Source organism: Leopardus geoffroyi, chromosome D4 (genome assembly GCF_018350155.1).
Source record: "Leopardus geoffroyi isolate Oge1 chromosome D4, O.geoffroyi_Oge1_pat1.0, whole genome shotgun sequence".
Taxonomy (NCBI): domain Eukaryota; kingdom Metazoa; phylum Chordata; class Mammalia; order Carnivora; family Felidae; genus Leopardus; species Leopardus geoffroyi.
This window is the reverse complement of record NC_059342.1, coordinates 25073679-25100756: the sequence shown is the minus strand read 5'-3', so window position 1 is coordinate 25100756 and position 27078 is coordinate 25073679. Positions and strand designations below refer to the sequence as shown.

The following is a 27078-nucleotide window of genomic DNA, read 5'->3' as shown; positions in this document are numbered from 1 at the left end:
ATTTTTTCAGGAACCACCATTTTCAATAGTGACAACACCATTTTCCATTTCCACCAGCAATGTGTGAGGGTTTTAATTTCTCTGTAACTTTGCCAACATGTGTTATTTTCTGTTTCTTTTTTATTATAGTTATCCAAGTGTGAGTGAAGTGGTATCTCATTGTAGTTTTGATTTGCATTTCCCTAATGACTAATGATGTTGAGCATCTTTTCATGTTCTTATTGGCCATTTGTATTACTTGTGTGGAGAAATGTCTATTCAAGTTCTTTGTCTACTTAAAAAAAATTTTTTTTTAATGTTTACTTATTTTTTGAGAATGACAGAGTGTGAGCAGGGGAGGGGCAGAGAGAGGGGGAAACACAGAATCCGAAGCAGGCTTCAGGCTCTGAGCTGTCAGCACAGAGCCCAATGCGGGCCAGACGCAGGGCTTGAACTCACAGACCGTGAGATCATGACCTGAGCTGAAGTCGGACACTCAGCCGACTGAGCCATTCAGACGCCCCATTCTTTGTCTACTTTTTAAGTGGATTATCTTTTTATTTTTAACTTGTAGGAGTTTGTTTATGTACTCTGGACATTAAACTCTCTCACATACATGACTTTTATACATTTTTCCCATTCTGTAGGTTGTCTTTAAACTTTTTTTTTTTTTTTTAAACAGCAGGTGAATTCCTGTCTGCAAGATTTGCAAGATAAAAAAAAAAATTTTGTTTATTTATTTTTGAGAGAGAGACAGAGCGTGAGTTGGGGAGGAGCAGAGAGAGAGAGGGAGACACAGAATCTGAAGCAGGCTCCAGGCTCTGAGCTCTAAGCACAGAGCCCGATGTGGGGCTCAAACTCATGAACTGTGAGATCATGACCTGAGCTGAAGTCGGACTGACTGAGCCACCCAGGTTCCCCTAGACTTTCTTGAAAATAGTTTTTGAGGGGTGCCTGGGTGGCTCAGTTGGTTGAGTGTCCGACTTCGGCTCAGGTCATGACCTCGCGGTCCGTGACTTGAGGGGACGTGAGCCCCACGTCAGGCCCTGTGCTGACAGCTCAGAGCCTGGAGCCTGCTTCGGATTCTGTGTCTCCCTCTCTCTCTGCCCCTCCCCTGCTCATGCTCTATCTCTCTCACACTCAAAAATGAATAAATGTTAAAAAAAAAGAAAATAGTTTTTGATGCAGCAGAATTTTACATTTTTTATGAAGTCCATTTTATGTTTTCTTTTGTTGCTTGTGCTTTTGGTATCCTTTAAAGATTCTATTGCCAAATCTAAAGTCACAAAGATTTACCCCCTTTGTTTTCTTCTAAGAGTTTTACAGTTTTAGTTTTTATACTTAAGTCATTGATTGATTTTGAGTTAATTTTTGTATATAGTGCGAGGTAGAGGTCCAACTTCATTCTTTTGCATGTGGAAATTGAGTTGTGCCAGCATCATCTGTTGAAGAGACTATTTTTCCCCATTGAATGGACTTGGTACCCTTGTCAAAGATCAATCGACTGTATTATGGATATATTTCTTAGCTCAGTTCTATTCCATTTGTGTATATGTCTGTTCTTATGCTAGTACCATACTATTTTTACTACTGTATCTTTGTAGTAAGTTTTGAAATTGGAAAGAAATCCTTCAGCTTTGTTGTCCTTTTTGAAGGTTGTTTTGGTTATTTGAGGCCCCTTGCAATTCTATATGAATTTAAGGATCACCCTTTCCATTTCTGCAAAAAAGGCCATTGGAATTTTAATATGGATCAGGCTGAATCTGTAGAGTCCTTAGGGAATACTGACACCACATGACAATATTAAGGCTTCCTATTCATGAGCATGGGGTGTCTTTTATTTAGGTCTTCTTTAATTTCTAATTTTTTTTAATGTTTTATTTACTTTTAAGACAGAGAGAGACAGAGCATTAGTGGGGATGGGGCAGAGAGAGAGGGAGACACAGAATCTGAAGCAGACTCCAGGCTCTGAGCTGTGAGCACAGAGCCCGACACGGGACTTGAACTTAGGAACTGTGAGATCATGACCTGAGCTGAAGTTGGATTCTTAACCAACTGAGCCCCCCTTCTTTAATTCCTATCAGCAATCCTTTCTGATTTTTGTTATACACGTCTTTTACCTCCTTGCTTAAATTTATTTCCAGATATTTTATTCTTTTAGATATTATTGTAAATGGAATTACTTTCTTAATTTCTTTGAAGTACTCAGTCTTAATAATGTAATTATTATAGCACCAGTTAACATTTATCTTCAGTTAATACTATTCTAAGCAGTATGTGCTTTCTCTCGTTTCTTTTTTTCTTCAGTCTTTTCAACTTTTTCTTTTCTCCTGGATTCTTTCTTTCTTTTTTTTTTTTTTTTTAATTTTTTTTAACATTTATTTATTTTTGAGACAGAGAGAGACAGAGCATAAACGGGGGGAGGGTCAGAGAGAGAGGGAGACACAGAATCTGAAACAGGCTCCAGGCACTGAACTGTCAGCACAGAGCCTGACGTGGGGCTCGAGCTCACGGATGGCGAGATCATGACCTGAGCTGAAGTCAGATGCTTAACCGATTGAGCCACCCAGGCGCCCCTCCTGGATTCTTTCTTTAAACATCTTTGGGGCGCCTGGGTGGCTCAGTTGGTTAAGTGTCCGACTTCAGCTCAGGTCATGATCTCACGATCTGTGAGTTTGAGCCCCATGTCGGGCTCTGTGCTGACAGCTCAGAGCCTGGAGCCTGCTTCAGATTCTGTGTCTCCCTCTCTCTGACCTTCCCCCATTCATGCTCTGTCTCTCTCTGTCTCAAAAATAAAAATACACAGTTAAAAAAAATTAAACATCTTAGATTTTTCTTTTTTTATTTTTAATTTTATTATTTTAATGTACATCCAAATTAGTGAGCATATAGTGCAACAATGATTTCAGGAGTAGATTCCTTAATGACCCTTACCCATTTAGCACGTTCCCCCTTCCACAACCCCTCCAGTAACCCTCTGTTCTCCATATTTAAGAGTCTCTTATGTTTTGTCCCCCTCCCTGTTTTTATATTATTTTTGCTTCCCTTCCCTTGTGTTCATCTGTTCTGTGTCTTAAAGTCCTCATATGAGTGAAGTCATATGATATTTGTCTTTCTCTGACTGACTAATTTCGCTTAGCATAATACCCTCTAGCTCCATCCACGTAGTTGCAAATGGCAAGATTTCATTCTTTTTGATTGCAGAGTAATACTCCATTGTATATATATACCACACCTTCTTTATCCATTCATCCGTCGATGGACATTTGGGCTCTTTCCATACTTTGGCTATTGTTGATAGTGCTGCTATCAACATGGGGGTGCATGTGTCCCTTTGAAACAGCATACGTGTATCCCTTGGATAAATGCCTAGTAGTGCAATTGCTGGGTCATAGGGTAGTTCTATTTTTAATTTTTTTGAGGAACTTCCATACTGTTTTCCAGAGTGGCTGCACCAGCTTGCATTCCCACCAGCAATGCAAAAGAGATCCTCTTTCTCCGCATCCTTGCCAACATCTGTCTTTGCCTGAGTTGTTAATGTCAGCCATTCTGACAGGTGTGAGGTGGTATCTCATTGTAGTTTTGATTTGTATTTCCCTGATGGTGAGTGATGTGGAGCATTTTTTCATGTGTTGGTTGGCCATCTGGATGTCTTCTTTGGAGAAGTGTCTATTCATGTCTTTTGCCCATTTCTTCACTGGATTATTTGTTTTTTTGGGTGTTGAGTTTGCTAAGTTCTTTATAGATTTTAGATACTAACCTTTTATCTGATATGTCGTTTGCAAATATCTTCTCCCATTCTGTCAGTTGCCTTTTAGTTTTGCTGATTGTTTCCTTTGCTGTGCAGAGCTTTTTATTTTGATGAGGTCCCAGTAGTTCATTTTTGCTTTTGTTTCCCTTGCCTCCAGAGATGTGTTGAGTAAGAAGTTGCTGCAGCCAGGATCAAAGAGGTTTTTGCCTGTTTTCTCCTTGAGGATTTTGATGGCTTCTTGTCTTACATTTAGGTCTTTCATCCATTTGAGTTTATTTTTGTGTATGGTGTAAGAAAGTGGTCCAAGTTCATTATGTTGCATGTCCCTGTCCAGTTTTCCCAGCACCACTTGCTGAAGAGACTGTCTTTATTCCATTGGATATTCTTTCCTGCTTTGTCAACGATTAGTTGGCCATACGTTTTTGGGTCCATTTCTGAGTTCTCTATTCTGTTCCATTGATCTGAGTCATCTGTTTTTTCTCTCTTTTTTTTTTTTTTAGGTTTATTTATTTATTTTTGAGAGAGAGAGGGAGAGTGTGCAAATGTGTGCACGAGTGGGGAATGGGCAAAAAGGGAGAGAGAGACAGAGAGAGAGAATCCCAAGCAAAGCTCCACAATGTCAGCATGGAGCCTGATGCAGGGCTTGAACTCATGAACCGTGAGATCATGACCTGAGTAGAAATCAAGAGTTGGTCACTTAACTGACTGAGCCGTCCTGGCACCCTTCATCTTTGTTTGTTTGTTTGTTTGTTTATTTTTATGTTTATTTTTGAGAGAGGGGGAAGGGGCAGAGAGAGGGGGGTCACAGAGGATCCAAAGCAGGCTCCATGCTGACAGCAAAGAGCCCAAGGCAGGGCTCGAACTCACCAACTATTGAGATCATGACCTGAGCTGAAGTTGGACACTTAACCAACTAAGCCACCAAGATGCCCCCTTTGTTTTTTGTTTTTTTTTTTAATTTAGTTTTTTAGTTTTGACAGAGCAAGCAGGGGAGGGGCAGAGAGAGAATCCCAAGCAGGCTCTGCACTGTCAGTGCAGAGCACAGCTTGAACTTACAAACTGTGAGATCATGACTTGGGCCGAAATCAAGAGTCAGATGCTTACCCCAGGTGCCCCTAGATTTTTCTCATCTTAAAATTATCCTTCTTTAGCCTTATGCTTTTCTCTTTCTGTCTTCTCACGTTTATAACCAAACTGGTTGGAAAAGTTTACTGCATCTGTTTCTGTTTCCTCTGCTTCTATTCATTCTCTCATCCTCTCCAGTTTGGTGTCTGGTTCCTGTCTCTACCATCTACTTCAAAGCTTTTGAGAAACTCACTAGTGCTTTCTCGGTCACTAAAGTCCTTAAAACCTCAGCTGCATCCAGCATAGTTCACCACTCCTTCCTTCTTGAAATATTTTCCCCTTTGCCTTTGTGAAATTATATTCTTGTTTTTTCCCTCTGACTGCTTAATCTCTGTCTTTGCTAGTTCATCCTGCATGATCAGTACTTAATATATAGGAATTCCCCAAACCTCTAGGCTTATGCCTCTTCTGTCTTCTATCTTTGATGACCTCATCTTTTTCCATGGCTACAATTTAACTCTGACAGCTTTCAAATTTAATCCTTAACCCCAGATTTGTACTTGGAGCTCTGGATTCCTGTATCTAACCATTGACATCCTCATTAGGTTGTCTTATAGATTAAATTCATGATCTTCCTTACTTATCTCACCACAATTCCCCTCCCTGCTCCCTTCATAGGGGAAAATACATAGTTTTCCATGTGCTTTACCTAACATTTCAATCCATTCAAATAGGTAAGCTAGCAATCATCCTTGACTCTGTCTTCTTCCTAAGAAGGAACCACTAAGTCCTATATAGATTATATCTTCTGAATATCTTTAACCTATTCAGTTCTCATTTCTACTACCAACAACCTAGTCTCTTTCTTATGGTCCTTCCTCCAATGTGAGGATTAGGTCTGCCTGTCAGTCACATGATCTTTGGGTCTCAGCTTCTCAGCTCTCTTACATCATGGTTTAAACCAACAAGACATAGCACTGTCTAAGTCTCTATTTTGGGAAAAGAGAAAACTCTTTTGGTCAGAGTGCATACATAGTCTTCTGGAATGCAAATCTGCCTGTAACTTAAACTTTTTACATTTTCATCTAGGGCAGTTTTGTTTCTTCTAGCCATATCTCTCATTCTAGGGAAATGACCCTATGTAAAGGGAGAACGAGTATTCCAGAAAAAGGAAAAAGTCTATTCCAGAGATATATTAAAGTTTCCACTACTTCATGCAAAAACAGAAAAGCTGCTCACAGTCTTCTGTTTGGGGCTAACTTTCCAACATGCCTGTTTCTTCATTCTCCCTTTGACTAAACCATTTCCGGAGAATACCACGACGTCTGTGTAGGTTCTCCTTGGAGTACCAGTTCTTAACTGAAGTCCGTGCATAGGCTGTAAGAAAAAGTGTGGGAACCCTTGAAACTGTGGGTCATGGTGTGATCTTGAGCTTTTTACCTCTCTAAACACCAATTTTCTCCAGCTATCAAATGGAGTTTTTAATAGTCCCTGTCTCAGAAGATTATCGTGAGGATTAAATGGGACAATTAAATAGATATGAAAAGCCTGGCATCATACCTGGTGAACAGTTACTTTAATATTATAACAGGAATTATATCGTAAGAGAATGGCAATAACGTCTAGAGTAACATGTAGAGAGGATGACACCTACTATAGTACACTCACAAGAAGAGGAAGGGCAGAGAGTCTGCTCCAAGCAACTATAAGGTGCCTTTATTTCAGCATCTTGGCGTTGCTGCGACTATGACGGGGACTAAGTTATAACTACGGACGAGAGGCTAGGAAGCACGAAAAAATTAATGGGTAAATATAACAGGGTCATATTCACTTGTAATACAATGCAGGTGAGCAGAGAAAATTTCTTTTATTTAGTCTGCAGCAGACCTGTGTTCTTTGTGACACCACCACCCCTCTCACCCTGCCCAGTCCACATCACGATAATTGCTGGAAGCCTAGGAACAAACTAAATGTCCAATCTGTTCAAACCTTACTCTGGTAATTTAACCATTTCCTGTAAGTAACTCTCAGCTCTCTTGAATAAGAATATTCAGTCCAGTGTATGCAATGGTCAGGTATACAGCTTTTATTGCATCATATGGAGTTGAAGAGAAAAGGATCACCTGAATTTCAGTTGGTCCTTGGGTGTGACTGGCTGGAACGTGCTCTCTCTTGTCTGCTTTTCTTTGCTGGGTCCCAGTGATGAAGCCCCAAGTTGGCATAAACTTGTAGTCTGGTCTCACTTTCAGTTTAGAGCATGGAGGTGCTTTGGCTTCATCTCACCTCCTCTGGCATTATGAATCCCCATTGAGGCTACTAGGTCCCCATCTATCTTGCTAGCCCAGTGGCCTGTCCTCTTCTTCACTTTTGGGGTCAGTTATCGTGGGGAAATGGTCATTGGTTCTCAGGATCCACATCACTTGATGCCAAGGAGTCTATATGATAAGTCTCTTTCCGTTTTTTCTTCTCTTTTTCTTTCTTCTTCTTCTTTTAAATAAATGTTTATGTATTTTTGAGAGAGAGCGTGAACAGGGGAGGGGCAGAGAGAGAGGGAGACAGAGAATCCCAAGCAGGTCCCACACTGTCAGTATAGAGCCCGACGTGGGGCTCAAACTCATGAACTGTGAAATCATAACCTGAGCCAAAATCGAGAGTCTGATGCTTAACCGCTGAGCCACCCAGACACCTCTCATCCCTCTTTCCCTGATTGAACTTTTCTGCTCTTTCAGCAAGGCTGGGCAGCCCCCTGTGGGTGGGTCCTCTGCACTACCGTCTGCGTGTTGCCCCTCTGCCCCCAGTGATATACCTTACTTATCACCCCCTTTCTGGGCCAAAATTCGGAGTGAGGAAAACTGGAACACACATCTTTCTTACCATCTCTTTCTTTCTTTCTGCCATTCCCAGGGCTAGAACATGATAGAGTTTCCTTTTACTTCCTTTATATCAGTACTTCTGAAATTACCTGTGGAGAAGGTGCAGTTTTCATTTTATTATTAGCTTGTCAAGCCCATTTTAGTATTAAAATGAAAATGAAATAAAAAATTAAAATATACAATACAAGTCAATCTTTTAATTATTTATTGTAACTATTGATATTCAACAGACATAAAATTATTCTGTCCAATTTTATAAAGGTTTCTAAACACTTTCAATTTCTGTAGTTTTATCCATCATGGACCAATAAGCAATAGTAATGCAGACCAGCCCACTTTGGTTCATGGCCTCCTTCCTTATTCCTGCTAAGGTAGTGGTGGACAGAGGCATCATCTCTAAACCCAGGAGAACTCCTGAGGCTTCTTAAAATGTGGATGGAAAATAAAGGACCATGATCTATCTTTTTAAAAAAATTTATTTATTTATTTTGAGAGAGAGCACGAGTAGGGGAAGGGCTGAGAGAGAGTCAGAGAGAGAGTCCCAGGCAGGCTCTGTGATGTCAGCACAGCCAGATGCGGGGCTCAGTCTCACAAACCATGAGATCACGACCCAAGCCGAAATCAGGAGTTGGACACTTAACTGACTGAGTCGCCCAGGGGCCCCATATCTTTTTTTTTTTAAGTTTATTTATTTAAGCAATCTCTACACCCAGCGTGGGGCTTGAACTCATGACCCCGAGATCAAGAGCTGCATGCTATACTGACTCAGCCTGCCAAGCACCCCCCATCATCTATCTTGAAAGGCTGTTCTCATGCACAAAATCCTATTTCTGAATGACAGAAACTGAATATTACTTTTCATATTTCTACTGTCATAACTTCTAGTATCCCCATGGCAGATGGGTGCCTTGGGGAGACTAACTAAAAGGTCATGAGCTCAGAAAGGCAGAAGAGAAAAGCACATTTGTAATTTTCAGACTCTTAACCTGCTGTGCTGATTTATAACACTGGCAAACAATGAAAAAAAACCAAGTGATGTTAGTAAACCTTGATTTGCTGTGAGATTTTATTGCTTCAACGAGGGGCTAACATTATTTTCCTCTCCAGTAGCCCCAACCTTCATCTATGCATTTTCTTTCTTTTTACAATGAAGAAAGTAAATGTGAAGAAAATTATTATCTGCATAAATATTTAATGATGGCCAGGAAGTAAAAGCAATAAGGTGTTTTTAATTTCTGTTCTCTACAGGAACTAAAGTCAAAAACAGAACAGGAAGACTCTCTGACACTGGAAACCGAGGACCTTGATGCATTTAAGATGAAAAAGAGAAAAGGTTCATTTGGAAGTATAGACCAATTCCAGGTTTGTCGATTCTGTTTAGTGTTTCCTGCTTTCTCTTTGCTTTGATGGTTGTTTAGAGGTAAAAAGTGGTGTACTCTGAATAAAATCTTCAAACACTGGACTTTACCACTGGACTACAAATTTTCTAATATTTCTCCCAAAGCTTTTCTGTTATTAAAAAATTACTCTCGGGCACCTGAGTGTCCAACTTTGGCTCAGGCCATGATCTCACAGTTTGTGATTTGAGCCCGCGTCAGACTCACTGCTGTCAGCACAGCTTGGGATTCTCTCTCTCTCCCTCTCTCTCTGCCCCTCTGCCACTTGTATCTCTCTCTCAAAAACAAAATAAACATTAAAAAAAATTACTCTCTCATCCAGAAATGTGCTTGTATTCTTTTTTCAGTAGAATGCATTTATTTGGGGGCATCTGGGTGGCTCAGTTGGTTGGGCATCAGGCTTTGGCTCAGGTCATGATCTCGTGGTCAGTGAGTTCGAGCCCCACATCAGGCTCCGTGTTGACAGCTCAGAGCCTGGAGCCTGCTTTGGATTCTGTGGTTCCCCCTCTCCCTGCCCCTCCCCCCCCTCAAAAATAAACATAAAAAAAAGAATGCATTTATTTGAATGTTGTAGAATGTAAACATGAAATCCATGTTCACTGGATTGTATTTATTCCCATGGAAACAATACATTTCTAAAAATCAGAGCCCTCCATTCAAACATAACCAAATTATATATGCACCATATATGATGTATTAAAAGTTATTGTTTTAGTGCCGCATTTATTTTTTTAAATGTTTATATATTTTTGAGAAAGAGTGAGTGGGGAAGGGGGAGAGAGAGAGGGAGATAGGGAATCACAAGCATACTCCACAGTATCAGCACAGAGTTCCATGTGGGGCTCGAATTCATGAACTGGGAGATCACAACCTGAGCCAACACCGCAGGGTCGGATGCTTAACCAACTAAGCCACCCAAGTACCCTGTTTTAGTGCCACATTTAAAAAGTGATATCTGTAAACTAACTCAAAGTTCAAGGAAACAAAATTGTATTTTTATGTAAATTCAAAATGACAATTCTAAAAATCTTAAAAATACTGCAATTAAACCTAATTACACTCAAATGCTAAATACATCACCTTCTGAAAAATTTATTTGCTCTTTCTTAAATTTTATGTATTTTAATGTAAAATTGAGGACATGAACGTATTCCGAGTTATTTATTTTACCTAGTATGTTTTAGACATTGGTTAAGCGCTATCACTCTGACATTCTGTGCTGCTTGGTAATAACATTTCTGGGCAGAAAGGGCAGAGAGTAGGAGAGGTAGGAACGCACAGAGCAGTGAGACCTGTTTTTCAAAATACTAAGGATCTAAATTTTAAATGAATACAACAATAAAAAGATTTCCACAGCTTGCACTATATTGGGTTAAAAATATTAATAAAACAAAAACAAAACTTCATGTTTTTAAACACTGCAAAAGAAAAACCCACTTTCCAGAATTTGACCCTAAATAAGAACAAGATTATAAAGTAATCAATATGGGTATCCAAAGAGCTTAGAATAGGATATTGATTTGTTATGAAGCTCCTTTATGAGGAAGTATTTTTTGAATTGTGTGATAGGAACTGTGTGATAGGAACCTTTGCTATTAAAGGAGAAAAGACAAATCAAGAAATTTTCAGAAAACTTACTAAGGTACAGTGAATTGTATAAATCATAACCTTTATTATATCAAATGCAGAAAAATCCACTCATTTATTATTTCCCTAAAAAGCCTGTATTATGTGCACTCCTACCCATTCTTCAAAGCACTGCCAAAATATTTCTTACTCTGTGAGGCCAGTACTGACATTTCTTAGAGCCATTTCAGTCCCTCACTCCATTTTTGCTGACATGGTACCTGGGAGTTAGCTGTACACAGCATTTATTAGCAACAATCATAATTTTTCAGGTTTCCCTCCTATTGGAATGGACCTTACAAAAGATCTGTTATTAATTTTTCAAACCCCACTCCAAGTCAAGGAATGTTCATAGAATATGTTTTAGCTAATTGCTAGACTTCATAGGTTCTCCTGTATGGAGTTTCTAAGGTAGAGCTGGATATAACGAAACAAAAGTGTCTCCATAGTTGTTCTGGGATATCCTTCCTGTTTCTTATAAACTGTAGAGCTACTATTATAGGCTTCAATATTACTTCAATATTATTTGGATGCGATAGTGCTTATAGGGCCATGCTATCTAGGTCTGGATGGAGGACTGCATAGCACTGGATCTACTTTGCTTTGGCCACTTCACTCTCTTTTCCTCATGCATATTCACTATCTCATTGTTTTGTGTTTTTTTTAATGTTTATTTATTTTGAGAGAGAGCACAAGCGGGGGAGGGGCAGAGAGGGAGAGAGAGAACCCCCAGCAGGCTCTGTGTTGTCAGCACACAGCCCGACAGGGCTCAGTCTCACAAACCGTGAGATCATGACCTGGGTCAAAGGTCAAGAGTTAGACCCTTAACGGACTGAGCCACCCGGACACCCCATCTCATTTTTTAAATATAGATTTCTAAGCACCATTTTCATCAATTGGAGAAGAACTGGAAAATAGTACTGAATGATTTGTTTCCCTATTATTTGTTGTTTATCTGGCATTGCTTCATTACCATGTCCACAGTGCGGATGGGCACTTGGTAGAGCTGACCTTGGACAGTCATATTCCATTCATATTTTTTTCTTTCTGGGTATCTTCGATTTGAGAGAATACTAAGATACTTGTTTTGGAACTCCTTCCAGCTCATTTTATCTTATAATTGATGTTGACAGGCTACAGTGCAGAGTGGATTTCCATGCTCTATTATATGTGTTTTCCACTATGTATTCGTTTACTTACTTCGTTGATTAGTTAGTTGGATCAGGCATTCATTCAGTCATTCATATAACATTTTATTGAAGGCCGGTCATGGGCCAGGAAGTATAGCAGGCATTGGGGATAGAGAGTTAGAAAAGACAGTCTGTCCAGTCAGTCAAGGAACTCAGTCGGGGAGACAGACTGTAGAGCAACAAACAGTGTTAAGTGCTGTGATGGAGGTATGTTCCTGTACGACAGGGAAAAAGATCCCCCAGCCTGTTCTCAGAATTACCTCTTAATATATGTATGGAAAAATTGTCAGTCCTCTTGTCAACTTAGAAAATCCCAGACTCAAACATGTTTGGAGAATACATCTTAATTCCCTATAAAACACAGCAAGATGTTAACTGGAACCACTTCCTAATGATTTTAGACAGGAACACTGTTTTATTATTCTCACCAATAGTTTTTAAATGTTCATTTAAGGTATTTTAGCCAATCTGAAATTACATTATTACAATATACATCCTATGGCAGAAGAAAAACAAATGATGTAATAACGTTTCTTTGAAATTTTAATGTAGAAATTGGATGAGCAAAAGAAATGGTTAGATGAAGAAGTAGAAAAAGTCCTGAACCAACGCCAAGAATTGGAGGAGCTGGAAGAAGATTTAAAAAAACGAGAGGCCATAGTTTGTAAGAAGGAGGCCCTGTTACAGGAGAAGAGCCACCTGGAAAATAAGAAGTTGAGATCTAGCCAGGTATGCTATTTGTTATGCTCTTGGATTCTGGGTGTAAGCCATATAAACTAGGATTACCTTTCTCTCTAAGAAGTAAAGCATACTACTATGAAATTAGAAACCAAAAGAAAACTCTTCTGGTTTTCAATGTATTTTTGCATATTAGTGCTTATTTAATGACCACCACTAAAATCTATTGCAATTTTGAAGTCGAATGTTCAATGTTCATTGGTTCAATGTTCTGCCAAGTATATTATTATTAACATTTTTGGGTATTTGAAAAATTATGGTAAAATAGACATAACATAAAATTGGCCATTCTGACCGTTTTTAAGTGTGTGATTCAGTGGCATTAATTACGTTCACAATGTTACACAACCATCACCCTATTTCCAAAATGTTTTATTACCCCAAACAGAAAGTCTATAACCATTAAGCAGTAACTCTCCTTTTCTCCCTGCAACCTCTATTATTAACTTTAGTGGATATTTAAGAAATAAATTGTACCATTTGATGCTGTATAGAGAACACTGGTAATTTGGGAAAATAGACTTAAAAATGATCTAGCTATTGGGGTGCCTGGGTGGCTCAGTTGGTTGAGTGTCCTACTTCAGCTCAGGTCATGATCTCACCATTTGTGAGTTTAAGCTCCACATCAGGCTCTGTGCTGACAGCTCGGAACCTGGAGCCTGCTTCAGATTCTGTGTCTCCCTCTGTCTCTGTCCCTCCCCTCCTCGCACTCTGTCTCCCCCTTTCTCTCAAAAATAAATAAACATTAAAAAAAATGATCTAGCTATCACTACTACCCAAAGTTAGGGGTTTGCAGGGTTGCTGTAAAAGAGAGATTTTACGTGATGAAGATTTGTTCAGTTTTCAAATTATAATGACTTGGGGACCTTTACAAGAACTTTTGCTGGAGAACGTGGGTTTTATGAGCCAAAGGAGTGATTTTTATGAAGGGATTTGCCTCAATTTCAGGTTTTGAAAAAGGAATGATTATGGAAGGAATAGAAGAACCAGGGGATACGTTTTTTGGATGTAGCTATGTATATTTTCAACTATAGCAATAACAGCATCTGAAAATGAAGCTGGCTTGCCCCAGACTTGAGGAAGACTTTCTGCCCATCAGGCCGAGGACAGTCTATACATTGAGTAATTGAACAGCAAGGATCAATGACCTGCCTCTTTAGTAGACCTTCCTTTCAGGCTGCATCTAGACCAGTAAGATCTGAGATGATGGTCATGTGTTCTTAGCCTCTCCACCTCAATACAACAGGCAGACAAGTGTGGAAACCTGAACTTACCTCTGCTCTGTCCTCCTTTCCCCATTCATGTTGAATAGCTATTGGCACCCAGGGATAGGGGCAGCCCCTCTAACCAGGCTTGTTGTTGGTGCCATATCAGGTAGCTTGCTCACGCTGGCTGTAATGGCCAAGTTTTATTTTTACTTTTATATATATTTTTTTATTTTTTAAGTTTATTATTATTTTTAAGCAGTCTCTACACATCGCATGGAGCTCAAACTCACTACCCTGAGATCACAGGTTGCACCCTCCTCCAGTGGAGTCAGCCAGGTGCCCCTGTCAGGGCCGAGTTTGAAAAGCTACCCCTCAAAACATGTAAATGACAGCAAGAGAGATGAACACATTTAAATATCAATGTGTAAATAGAAGAAAATAAACTGGGACCTTTACTATATGTTCCATATCACAAAAGAAAAAAGAGGAAAAAACAAACAAAAAAAAAACTTTCTCCTAAAATAAGTTTACTTCATGATACGGGGGGGAAAAATTGAAGTTTTCTACTTTGAACAAGATGTAAAATTTAGGAAGCAAGAACATACTGAGGTAAGTAGAGAGTACAAATAAATGAAACCCACAGCAGAGCAAAGCAAAATTGATTCTTTGAAGATTGTTTTAATGAAACAGAAGAGAAACTTGGTGATGTTATACTGCTGGGTTCTTTTCTGAACAAAAGGTGTGAATAGATTACATTTTTTTCCAGTGTTTTAAGAAATATTTATAAGGTTCAATCCTATGCATTTTGGACATGGAATGTGATATAAAAAAACCTATTTTCATACCATATACGATTTCAACTCAAAGTAAGTCTCAGACCTAAATGTAAGAGGTAAAACTATAAAACCCTTAGAAAAAAACAAAGGTGTAAATCTTTGTGATCTTGGGTTAAGCAATAGTTTCTTTGCTATACCTGAAGCAAAAGCAATAAAAGAAACATTAGATAAATTGGACTTCATCAAAATTAAAAACATTTGTTATGCAAAGGACACCATCAAGAAAGTTGGTGTTGAAAAGACAACCCACAGAATGGGGAGAAATGTTTGCAAATCATATACTTGATAAAGGACTTGTCTCTAGAATATATAAAGAAGTCTTAACTCAGTAATAAAAAGACAATTCAATTAAAAATGGGTGAAGGATCTAGTAGACATTTCTCAAAGAAGATATACAAATGGCCAATAAACATATGAAACATCAGTAGCCATCAGGGGTATGCAAATCAAAACATGGACGAGATACTCCTTCACACTTACTGGGATTGCTGTAGTCAGAAAAATAGATACTAAGTGTTGGCGACAATATGAAGAAATTGGAATTTTAATGCACTGCTTGTGGGATTGTAAAATGGTACAGTTGCCTTGGATAACTATTTTACAGTTCTTCAAAAGGTTAATCATAGCATTACTATGTCACCCAGCCACTCCACTCCTAGGTATATATCCAAGAGAAGTGAAAGCACATGTCTACACAAAAGCTTGTACATGAATGTGCATAATAACAGCATTATTCACAATAGCCTCAAAATGAAAAAAATTCAAATGTCCCATTAGCCGATGAATGGGATAAACAGAAAGTGGTATATCCATACTAGGGTATGTTACTCAGCTATAGAAAAGAATGAAGTTCTGATACAGGCTACCACGTGGATGAACCCCAAAAAAATTGTGTTAAGGGAAAGAAACCAGTCGCGAAAGACACATGTTGTATGTACATGTAATTTATATCAATGTGCAGATGAGGCAAGTCTGTAGAGACAAAAAGTAGAATAATGGTTGCTTAGGGCTGAGTGGGGAATGGGGAGTGGAATGACTGCTAGGGGGCATGGGGTTTTATTTTTGAGGACAATGAAAACTAAAATTGATTGTGGTGATGGGTGCACAACTCTGTGAGTATACTAAAAGCCATTGAATTATACACTTAAATCGGGGACTTAGGGGCGCCTGGCTGGCTCAGTCTGTGGAGTGTGCAACTCTTGGTCTCAGGATTGGGAGTTCAAGACCCATATTGGGTATAGAGATTACTTAAAATAAAATCTTTAAAAATAAATTATTAGGTGAATTGTTCGGTATGTGAATTAGATCTCAATAAAGCTATTACTCAAAAAAAAGCTATAAGCCCATAAAGGAAAAAAAAAAAAGATACAAAAGACTAAAGATTACCAAAAAATGTAAGATGGGAAGGTATAGGTAAGTAGTTACTTACTTAGCAGAAGAGGCTGGAATCCAAATGCCTTGAGAGCTTAAGAGGGACATGAATGAGAGCTGTAGCATGAGCTTTTTTTTTTTGAGAGATAGAGCATGAGCGGGATAGGGGCAGAGAGAGAGGGAGACACAGAATCCAAAGCAGGCACCAGGCTCTGAGCTGTCAGCACAGAGCCCAGTGTGGGGCTCAAACTCACAGACCGCGAGCCAAAGTCAGACCCTTAACCAACTAAGTTACCCAGGCACCCCTAGTATTTTGTTTGTTTGTTTTTGTTTTTTTTAATAATACCTTTATGAGAGGAGTGCCTGGGTGGCTCAGTTGGTTGAGCATCCGACTTCGGCTCAGGTCATGATCTCATGGTTTGTGGGTTCAAACCCCGCGTCAGGCTCTGTGTGATAGCTCAGAGCCTGGAGCCTGCTTCGGATTCTGTGTCTCCTTCTCTCTCTGCCCCTCCCCCACTTGTGCTCTGTCTCTCAAAAATAAATAAATGTAAAAAAACATTTTTTTTTTTAGTAATGATACCTTTATGAGATAGAATTCACATAGAATACAAAAAGACTCCGAAATGAAGGGACTAAGATTTTCAGAAGGCAGAAGTGAGGCATAGGATGGAAACGACATTATCAGGAAACCACCCTTTTCTCACTTTGAAGACCAGACAGTTTATTTTCTGAAGCTTGAACCAGGTACAGCAGATGGTCACGTTAAGTCAGAATACTCAAAAGAGGTAATGAATAAAAGTCAGTCTACATAGGAATCCTGAGATAGCCATTTCCTAACACCTACTTGGATCCCAAAATGCTGACAGCCAAATTTATACTTCCAAACAAGACATTGTTGGATTTTCTGAAACAGTCCATGAAGAAAGACCTAAAAACACCCTTGGGGGCCCCCAACTAAGTGGCCAGACCCCAGATACATCCCATGGTGACAAAGTATACCTGCTACAGAACTTATCAGCATTTTCATACCTAACTCTTAAATGTGACACCCATGTCAGGAATGCTACTAACATGAAAGTCAGAGGCCAAAAGAAAAAAAGAAGCTCAGAGACATCAGAAATAGAGGAAGGAGCTGAAAAAAACTTTCAAAAAACCTTTAATATTCTCAAGGTGTTGAAAGATTATATAGTCTATCCATAAAATGAGAACTGCTAGAAATTTAAACATTTTATTTTTAATTTTTTCAACATATGTTTTATATTCTAGAGAGAGAAAGAGCATGCGAGAGGGAGAGAGGGACAGAGAGGGAGATAGAGAGAATCTTAAGCATGCTCCACACTCATCACAGAGCCCAACACAGGGCTCAATCCCATGACCTTGGAATCATGACCTGAGCCGAAATCAAGAGTCAGATGCTCAACTGACTGAGCCACCCAGGCACCCCGAGAACTGTTGGAAATTTAAAGCGTTGGAGGATAACATTGAGAAAATATCCCAGAAAATAAATAAAAGAATAAATTAATAGAAAATAAGAGAAAAATATTTAATTGGCAGATAAATCCAGAAGTCCAACGTCCAAAAATGGAATTTCAGAAAGCTATAACAGAGAAAACAGAAGAGGGGACTATCAAAGACAGTACAAAAAATTTTCCCAACACTGAAGATGTGAGACTCTAGATGGAAATTGGTCATCAAGGGCCCAGCAAAATGAGTGCCAAAAGCTTATCACTGTGAAGTTTTAAGTATACTGAGGAAAAAAAAAAAAAGATCCTGAAAACTACCAGATAGAAGACATGAGTCACTTGTAAATCTCAACAATCAGAATGATATTGGACTTCTCAACCTTCTTCAGTAGACACTAAAAGACCTGCAGCAATCTTCCAACTCACAAGGAAAATTATTTCCAATCAAGACTTCTTTTGAGCCTAACTCTGAATCAAATATGAAGGCAGAATAAGGGCATTTTCAAGTGAAAAGAATGATCTCTGACCTCATCTCTCAGGAAACTACTAGAGGATATGCTCCACAAAAATGAGGGCATCAGCTATGAAAAAGGAAGACTTGGGGTACTGAAAGTGTGATCCAACATGGAAATTCCAGGGATAATACTAAAAGGAAGTTCCAGAATAACTAGTCCAGTTTGGAGCAAGAGGATGGAGATTTCAGGCAAAATGTTTCCAGAAAAAGAATAGAACAAAAAGATGACCTGATTTAAGTTTTGGTCAAGTGAAAAAAAACAGCACTGAGAGGAACTGTATAATTGTATTGGAGAAGAATTAGTAGAACATACCAGCAGTCATACCCTATGGAAAATGATAATTTTATATGAGACATTTGAGCTGTGAATAATATTCACAAAGCTATGTGAACTGAATATTGATTTAACATAAAACTGTAATACACCTTATACTGGGAGACTAGAGGGAGGGGAAGTAGAGGAGGCATAATAGTGCCAAGTGCTCGTCTTCCATAATAGTCCATCTGTGGGCACTATTTGAAATTGGTTATGTTATTTAGAAACATGGACATTAACACAAGCAGAAATAGCTAGAAAGGTTGAAGATAGTTGTTTCTGGAGAGTGGGACTCAGGTAAGAGGGTGGGGTAGGGAGACTGCTTTTTTAAAAACTTTTAAACCTGTGGTATATATACATGTAATTACTTAGATGAAAATCCATTTTAAGAATTTTCTTTTTTTAATGTTTGTTTATTTTGAGAGAGACAGAACATGAGCCAGGAAGTCGTGAGAGAGGAAGAGAGAGAGAATCCCAAGCAGGCTCCACACTACCAGCGTAGAGCCTGACGCAAGGCTCACACTCACTGTGAGATCTTGACCTGAGCCAAAATCGAGAGCTGGATACTTAACCGAATGAGCCACCCAGGTGCCCCTTAAAAATTTTCTTAAAAAAAAAATTCCTTTAAGTTAGGCCATAATGAAGATCTCCATTACTCTAATTGGCCATATTTTCTGACCAGAATGAAATAAGAGCAGAAACAAATTATATGTTTAAACAACAAACCAAATCTCAACCTATAGAGAACTTATAGTTACAGACCATATAACTGTGTAACAGGCCAAGGAAGAAAAGTTTAATTTAGAAAATAATACAAAAGAAAAATATTACCTCTTTTTTTAAAAAAATTTTTTTAACGTTTATTTTTGAGACAGAGAGACAGACCATGAACGGGGGAGGGTCATAGAGAGAGGGAGACACAGACTCTGAAACAGGCTCCAGGCTCTGAGCTGTCAGCACAAAGCCCGACGCGGGGCTCAAACTCACGGACCATGAGATCATGACCTGAGCGGAAGTCAGACACTTAACCGACTGAGCCACCCAGGCGCCCCCCAAAAAAATGTTACCTCTTAAAACCAATACTCTGTAGTCTGGTATAGCCAAGCAATACTTGGCAGTAAATTCATCATTGGAATCTCCATTAAAAAAAAAAAAAAAAAAGGCATTCGACTTAAGATTTTAAAAAATGAACCCCCCAGCCCAAAAAACTCCATAAGAGAAAACAATAATGTGGAAGCTCAAAATATATTCAGTTAGTAACTTTTTTCTGTTTTTCCTAATTTATATGCAGTTTGGGTTTCTAATAACTGTTTTTGGGGTGTTTGGTTGATTGTGTCTTTTTAGGTCTTAAACACAGATAGTTTGAAAATATCAACTCGCCTGAACTTGTTGGACCAAGAGTTGTCTGAAAAGAATGTAGAGCTGCAACGCAGCACGGCTGAGGAGAAAATAAAGATTTCTGAACAAGTTCATGCCCTCCAGAAAGAGAAGGATCAGCTACAGAGACGAAGAAACAGTGTGGACGAGAAACTTAAAAATGGTAGTGTGTTGTCACCTGAAGTAAGTCAGTATTCTTTAGAACTGGAAGTGCTCTATGATGGGTCACTTGGATGATTTCCTCCGTCTTTGTTAACTTAAACATAAAAATGGATAAATCTGGTAAACTCTGTTTTCTTGAGACTTTGTCAGATGTAATGAGTTGAGCTGGCACCCATTAGGTGCCATAAGCCATGCTTGACCAGAGACTGTGATATCCTCACACAGGGGTCCGTGAACATGGCCTCCTACTGGCATCTCCACGGATGGGAAACTAACATTTACCTTGAGTAGGGACTTTCTCAGCTGGGGTTTCTCATCTGACATCACAGAACACAGATGAGCTGAAGAACTCTTTTTCTCAGTTCTTCCAAAGAGAGCACCTACCTCCTCTCTCTGCAACTTTCTTGAACGATACTAAGTAATTCATTACATACATGAATGACTAAGACATTAAGGGTTAATTCCTTCAGAAAGGCCCAGCCTGCAGGAGCATATTCCAGCCCAAGTAGATGCATAGAACTCAAATCCCAATAAAAATACCTTTCAGTTGCAGTTTTCATTTGGGAGAGCTTGTGGCTCCTCTCACCTTTATTTTTTTAAACTCTATAAAAGATAGTATATTTACTGGCTGTCACAATTGTCCCAGACTTTGTCTTTTTTCAAAATTTTACATCAGTTGGCAATGGTACTTATCCCTTACTTTATCAGACAAGTATGAATTTTTGAGCCTACGTGTTCTCTACAGATATTTTGTAAGTTTATTGATTTATTTTGAGAGGAGAGAGAGAGTACAAGCATGGGAGGGGTACAGAGAGAGAATGCCAAGCAGGCTCTGCATTGTCAGCGCAGAGCCGGACATGGGGCTCAAGCTCACGAACTGTGATATCATGACCTGAGCCAAGATCAAGAGTAATACGCTTAACCAACTGAGCCCCCCACATGCCCCTCTATGCAAATATTTATTGTTGCTGTCCTGTCATGACCAAAGCAAGAGAAGATTGTTAAGGGAAAGTGAGTAGCTGGGGATCACGCACCTTGCCGAATCTCGTATGGTTTTAGATTGGAGCAAATGGGAGATGGAAGTTAAGGGGGATGGGTAAGAAGGAACAAGAGCAAAGATTTCATAAATGAGATTGTTGTTCACTGTGTGGATGAAAGAAATTGAAGACTAACTTGATTGGGGGCTCTGTGGCATTATAAGCTTCACTGCCCAGTTTAATAACATGAGTAGCTGAGAGGATCACAGAATCAGACAGTCCTCCTGGGGCTGTTAAATTGGAGCCTGGCCTTGTAGATCAAGAGGTATGAGAGCCTAAGATACTGCAAAATATAATATTAGTATTTAAGGAATTCTTGCCTGCCCAAGACTGTTACCAGACCCTATAGAAGAAACCAAAACAGTAAAAAGCATTATGCTTCTTTTGAGAAATTCATACTCTATCTGGGGAAAAGAGACAAATATAAGAAAACTCTAAACCCTGAAGAACATAAAAAAAGCAAGTTATAATAATGTAATAAAACTATACTTATTATATTATTTATACAAAGCAATGCAGTGATCATGTGGGGGGAAGATTCATCAAGGCAACTTTGGTGCATTAGAAACTTGAGCTGAGGGGCGCCTGGGTGGCTCAGTCGGTTGGGTGTCCAACTTCAGCTCAGGTCATGATCTCACGGTCCATGAGTTTGAGCCCCGCATCGGGCTCTGTGCTGACAGCTCAGAGTCTGGAGCCTGCTTCGGATTCTGTGTCTCCCTCTCTCTCTGCCCCTCCCCAGCTCAGGCTCTGTCTCGCTCTCTCAAAAATAAATAAATGTTAAAAAAAAAAAATTTAAAGAAACTTGAGCTGAATTATGAAAACCACAATACTGGTAGATACAAGAAAGAAGGCCGTTGTAGATAGAATAAGGCATGGAGAAGGGAATGAGCAAATTATTTTTGCAGAAAGGGTAGAAGTTCCATTGTCACTATCAAGAAACATTTACATTTCTTTTTTTTTTTTTTTTTTTTTTAAATTTTTTTTTTCAACGTTTATTTATTTTTGGGACAGAGAGAGACAGAGCATGAACGGGGGAGGGGCAGAGAGAGAGGGAGACACAGAATCAGAAACAGGCTCCAGGCTCTGAGCCATCAGCCCAGAGCCCGACGCGGGGCTCGAACTCACGGACCGAGAGATCGTGACCTGGCTGAAGTCGGACGCTTAACCGACTGCGCCACCCAGGCGCCCCAAACATTTACATTTCTATTTCATATAGAATTCTGTAACTAAAAAACATTATTTAGGGTTTTGTGGGGAAAACACAGCACCATGCATAATACCTGTGTAGCAGCCAGTCTGGATTGGTTTGAGGGAATGCTGAGCCTCCTACAATTCGTGGGGTTCCGTCAGCCATGGGAGCTTCCGTGCAGCCTTCTTCCACAAGGTTGGTTCTTCTTAGTGTCAGTCTCAAGTGGGCTCTGCTCTCACTACTGTCTTAACACCAAGATTAACATTACCAAACAGATCTGCCAATAGCAGGTGATCAGGAACATGAGATTGTGATGTGACACAAGACATCAGTAAAATCTAGGTGCAATAGTTGGCTGTTTCGATGTCTTTAAACTAGTTTAGAATTATTTTCTCTTGCCACAATAGATTAAAACCGTTTTCATAATGGGAAGTGATAGAAAGATTTTAGATTATACTAGTACAGGATTCTGCAACAACTTAATATAGACAAATACTTCGTTCTGTGGGTAAATTCCGTAAACAAATTTAAAAAAATACTTCAACTCCTCCATTTTTCAAATAATATACAGCAGTTGCTCAGTGAGAGGGGCATAGGAGAAAATATAAGAACTATTATGTTTATTTCACTTGTACTTTCAATTTCATGTTTTATCACTAACATGCATATAACTTACGGAGAAATATACATATATGCAGTGCTTAAAAGTGTTTATGTGTGTTTGTTTTTGGTTTTGGTTTTTCACTGATAGGGATGTGTGATCTAAACTGTTTGGAGACCCCCTGCTTTAGGTGCTTGTTGCTCTCAGTGTGCTTTCTGGATCTGCAGCAGCCTCACCTGGGAGCCTGTTAGAAATGCAGAGCCTTGGGCCACACCCAGACCTGCTGAATCAGAAATCTGCATCTTAACAAGATCCCTGGTGCATGTGTGAAAAAGCAGTGCTCTGTGATAAAACATTAGTCAACTCTTGATAATCTGTCATTTGCCTCCAGGCCATTTTTCATCCTGGAACAGTTTCCCATTGCCATTCATCTTGCCAACCCACACCTATTGCTGGGTTCAAGGGAATCACGAATATTTATACACTGCAGCCTCACTGGATTGGGCCATCCTCAGGGTTCTGTATTCATACCTTATATTATCTCAGTACTTCCCTAACTTAGATGCAAACTATAGGAACTAAATTTGGGCCAAATTGTTCTCAGACATATATAAAGGTAAACTCTTGCCACATTTGTTTTTGGAAAATATAGTATGCATTCAAAAGTTAAATATGTTCTTTGGATAGTCCACTTTTATTTTCTGGTTCCTCTTATCCGTTCACCAATGTACCTTTCAGGACTTAAGTTTGTTTTTCTTAAAAAGGTGAATATTATTTTCTTCCTGACGCAGTGATTATCAAATCATCAAATCCTTGATGGTTAGTGATTGCACAGAGAAACAAAATGGCTCTTTCAGGAGATATTTTATAAAAATTTTTTTTAATAAGTATTACTCAACCTCCCACTGGAATGAGTTATTACATACCTTTTCCCTGGATTCCAGAAAAGGAGTTCTGAAAGTCAGTCTATTCTTTAGGTAGATCAGAAATATTAACCTTATTTTCTCTTGAAATGCTGGGGGAAGGAGTGGAAAGAAATATTTCGATCACATAATCAGACATATGAAAATATTTTTTTCTCCTTTTTCCTCATTAACTCATTCAGCAGATACTTACTGAGTTTAAACTGTATGATAGGTACTGTGCCAGGCAGTAAGGACTTGAGTATGGACAAGATGGTCTGCTTCAAGGAACTCAAAGTTGTGGTAACCCTCCACCACACATACAGGTATACAGAAATATGTATCCAAGTCTCACTAAGTTTAAAATAATTTCTTGCCAGAAATTTGGACACCCCCAAATATTATGTGTTTGGATAGTCCAAAGAACTGACAGGGATTCATCAGGTTTGTTGTGTTTTTCTTTTTTCCTATGAAGGAAATCTTCTCTAGCATATGAAAAAAGTTGTACCACCACCATTTTTAATGCCTTTGTTTGCCCCGTAATGACATCTCATAGGAATTTTATGAAATGTTTCATGTCCTTAAATTCTCACTACTTTTTTTTTTATGCCATAATCTTCTCTCCCTAAGAGATTCTCTTCTGATGACTAGTCCTTAATAATTTATTCTAAATCTATTTCTTCTTTCCCTCCTGGCAGTCTGTTATTTCGATAGATCTTTGAAGGGATACTAGGGAGTATCCAGATCTCTCGGATGCATAATATACACTTTAGGAGCTGTGGAAGGAGACACCTGGCAATAGTGCTGGTCCTGGAGGCTGAGGCTTTGTTCAAGTGTATTTCCTGGTTATTGGCATTTGCCGTATGACCTTGGGACGTTTCATAACTCACCTAGCTTTTGCCTCTTCCATTTTACTACACAAAGTTTATTGCAAGGATTCAATGATTCTATGTTTTATATATGTGTGTATACACATACATTGTGTAGCATTGCAGGCACTCGATAAACGTTACTAAAATTCAGTAGACAAATGGTAATGTTCGTTAGACTCCGATAGCATAGTTGAGATCTTAGTGTATGACCAAGTCCAAGTTGTAGTATTACATTTAAAATGGGTGATTTCTATTATATCTAGGAAGAACATGTTCTTTTCCAACTTGAAGAAGGGATTGAAGCTTTGGAAGCTGCAATTGAATACAAGAATGAAAGTATCCGGAGTCGCCAGAACTCGCTCAGAGCTTCATTCCAAAACCTCTCTTGTAGTGAAGCAAATGTCTTGGAAAAACTAATTTGCCTGAGTCCCATTGAGATTAGAGCTATTCTTTTCAGATATTTCAATAAGGTTTGTTCCTGAGGGACAGGATTTTCTTATAGAAGGGTGGGTCAGGATGCTTATATGTCTCACATTTAAGAAATTGAAAGGCCTAAAAATTTGATGGCATAAATACCATTGAAGTATGATTTCCCATTCACAGTACTGAGTGTAATCATCTGAAAGTTTTGTGCATGTCCAACTTTGGGAGGTTCTTAAAGTTGGAAGGGCCTTTTGAAAGAAGGGCTTTTTGTAATAGTTTTAAAAACCGAAGAATTCAAGTTCTATTCCTCAGTTACTATTTCTTGGATATTTTCTAGATTTGCTTGTTGCTGCTCAGCATTCATGAAAAATCAAGGGCCCTCCAACTTTGGGTTCCCTTTCCTTCGTTCCTGGGTGGGGGGGGGGGGTTGTACCTGTACATTATCATCAGACCTGTGAACTGAAATGAAGATAGTAGTAGATTTTAGCATTAACCTGAATGATGTCTTCTCTTAAGGTATATATTATGAAGTGTTAAACAGATAACTCTTTTCTCTGAAAGGTATATTCAGTGTAAGGGAATATCAGACAATTAATGAAAAATAAAACACTGGAGTTTTAAAATAAAATTCTAGTTCTGTTAGACAAGTGAAATAAAGATGAAAAAATTAATGGAAATGTTATACACAGCCCTCTTCTTGAATAATGACTGTCAGTAGTAAGCTACTATCATTGATCAGAGTGCATCCTTATCACCACATGTATGAAGGGCAGAAAAATGGTGTGGTGCTGTCTGAGGCTCTGATATAGAGAACTCACGGGTTAGAGCACAGGTTCTTAACCCAAAGCACCCAGGTTAAGGTCAGTGGGTTTTCTGACCCTGGGAACCTGAGTATTTATTCCTAGACAGAAGGTCATTACATTAGTGAGTTCCGTGAAGTATCTTCACTTCACAGCAGTGCAGAGAAGAACCCATTGGACTAAATGCACAGTCTGAGACTGAACTCTGTATTTACAGTTTCAGAAAAGTCTGTTACTTATTTATAACATCCATTTTGGAGTTAAAACTGGGAATTACCTGGATGTTACAAGAGTCTTTAGGTTCCTGTTATCTTCTTAGACTAGAGAAATAGTTATAGGATTGCAAATATAAACTGTAGAGACCATGTCTAAGAGATGATGGAGGGGGTGATAGAGCCACATTATATTTAAAATGAAGCTTGTAACCAGTTCAGAATCCCAACAAACTCAAAAGACTATTGGGTTATTTTGTGGGTATGTTACAAAGCATTCGCTTAGTTATTCCATGGGGACTAAGGGAGTTCTTTAGGTAGCCTGAGAGAAGTGGCTTATTATATTAGGCTATTTAAGACAAAGTTAAAAGGTCAAAAAATTTCTTTGCTAGGTGGTCATTTTGCGAGAAACTGAACGGAAACTACAGTTAGAGAATGAAGAAGTTAAAATGAAGATTCTGGAACGGGATAATACGGTTCGTGAGTTGGAATCTGCACTGGAACATCTGAAATTGCAGTGCGACCGGAGACTGACTCTCCAGCAAAAGGAACATGAGCAAAAACTGCAGCTGCTGTTACATCATTTTAAAGGTACCTGCCCCTTCTGGTCAATTGTGGAAAAATGATGTGTCAGAGGGGCTAGGAAAGGAAGATAGGACAGAATTTGATTAATGAAAACTCCAACATGAAAAGTCAAACATGAATAAATAGTTACTACTTGTACTTGTTTTTGTGCTTTGCATGTTTACCACACGTAGGGGATAGTTGGGTTACCACACGTGGGGAGAGTTGACTGTGATGTAGGGCTATTCATGCTTGAAATGCCATCCCTCTGCCTGTCCCTAGTGCTACACACAAGAACCCCCCTCAGTTTGTTGTTGGTCTGTTTTTTTTTTTAAGTTTATTTATCTTGAGAGACAGCAAGCATGAATGGGGGAGGGGCAGAGAGAGACGGAGAGAGAATCCCAAGCAGGCTCCACGCTACCAGCATAGAGCCTGACGCAGGGCTCCATCTCATGAACCCTGAGATCATGACCTAAGCCGAATCAAGAGTCAGACGCTTAACCTACTGAGCCACCCGGGTGCCCTGTTGTTGGTCTGTTTTCTATGTACAAATGTGGGATGACTTCTAGCTTTGTGGTACACAGTTGAAAAGTTTCTGTCACCCAAGGATAT

The 27078-nt window shown here is 39.1% G+C and overlaps 1 protein-coding gene across 3 annotated transcripts in view; it reads left to right on the top strand.

Moving 5' to 3' along the window:
* The window catches only part of KIF27 (kinesin family member 27), a 92105-nt gene that overhangs the window by 56763 nt on the left and 8264 nt on the right, over positions 1 to 27078 (top strand). For all 3 annotated transcript variants that reach the window (XM_045469721.1, XM_045469722.1, XM_045469720.1), the window contains exons 12-16: positions 8917 to 9030; positions 12434 to 12610; positions 19672 to 19887; positions 24731 to 24937; positions 26295 to 26493. In XM_045469721.1, the coding sequence (XP_045325677.1) occupies positions 8917 to 9030; positions 12434 to 12610; positions 19672 to 19887; positions 24731 to 24937; positions 26295 to 26493 (913 nt within the window). The remainder of the gene's footprint in view (positions 1 to 8916; positions 9031 to 12433; positions 12611 to 19671; positions 19888 to 24730; positions 24938 to 26294; positions 26494 to 27078) is intronic.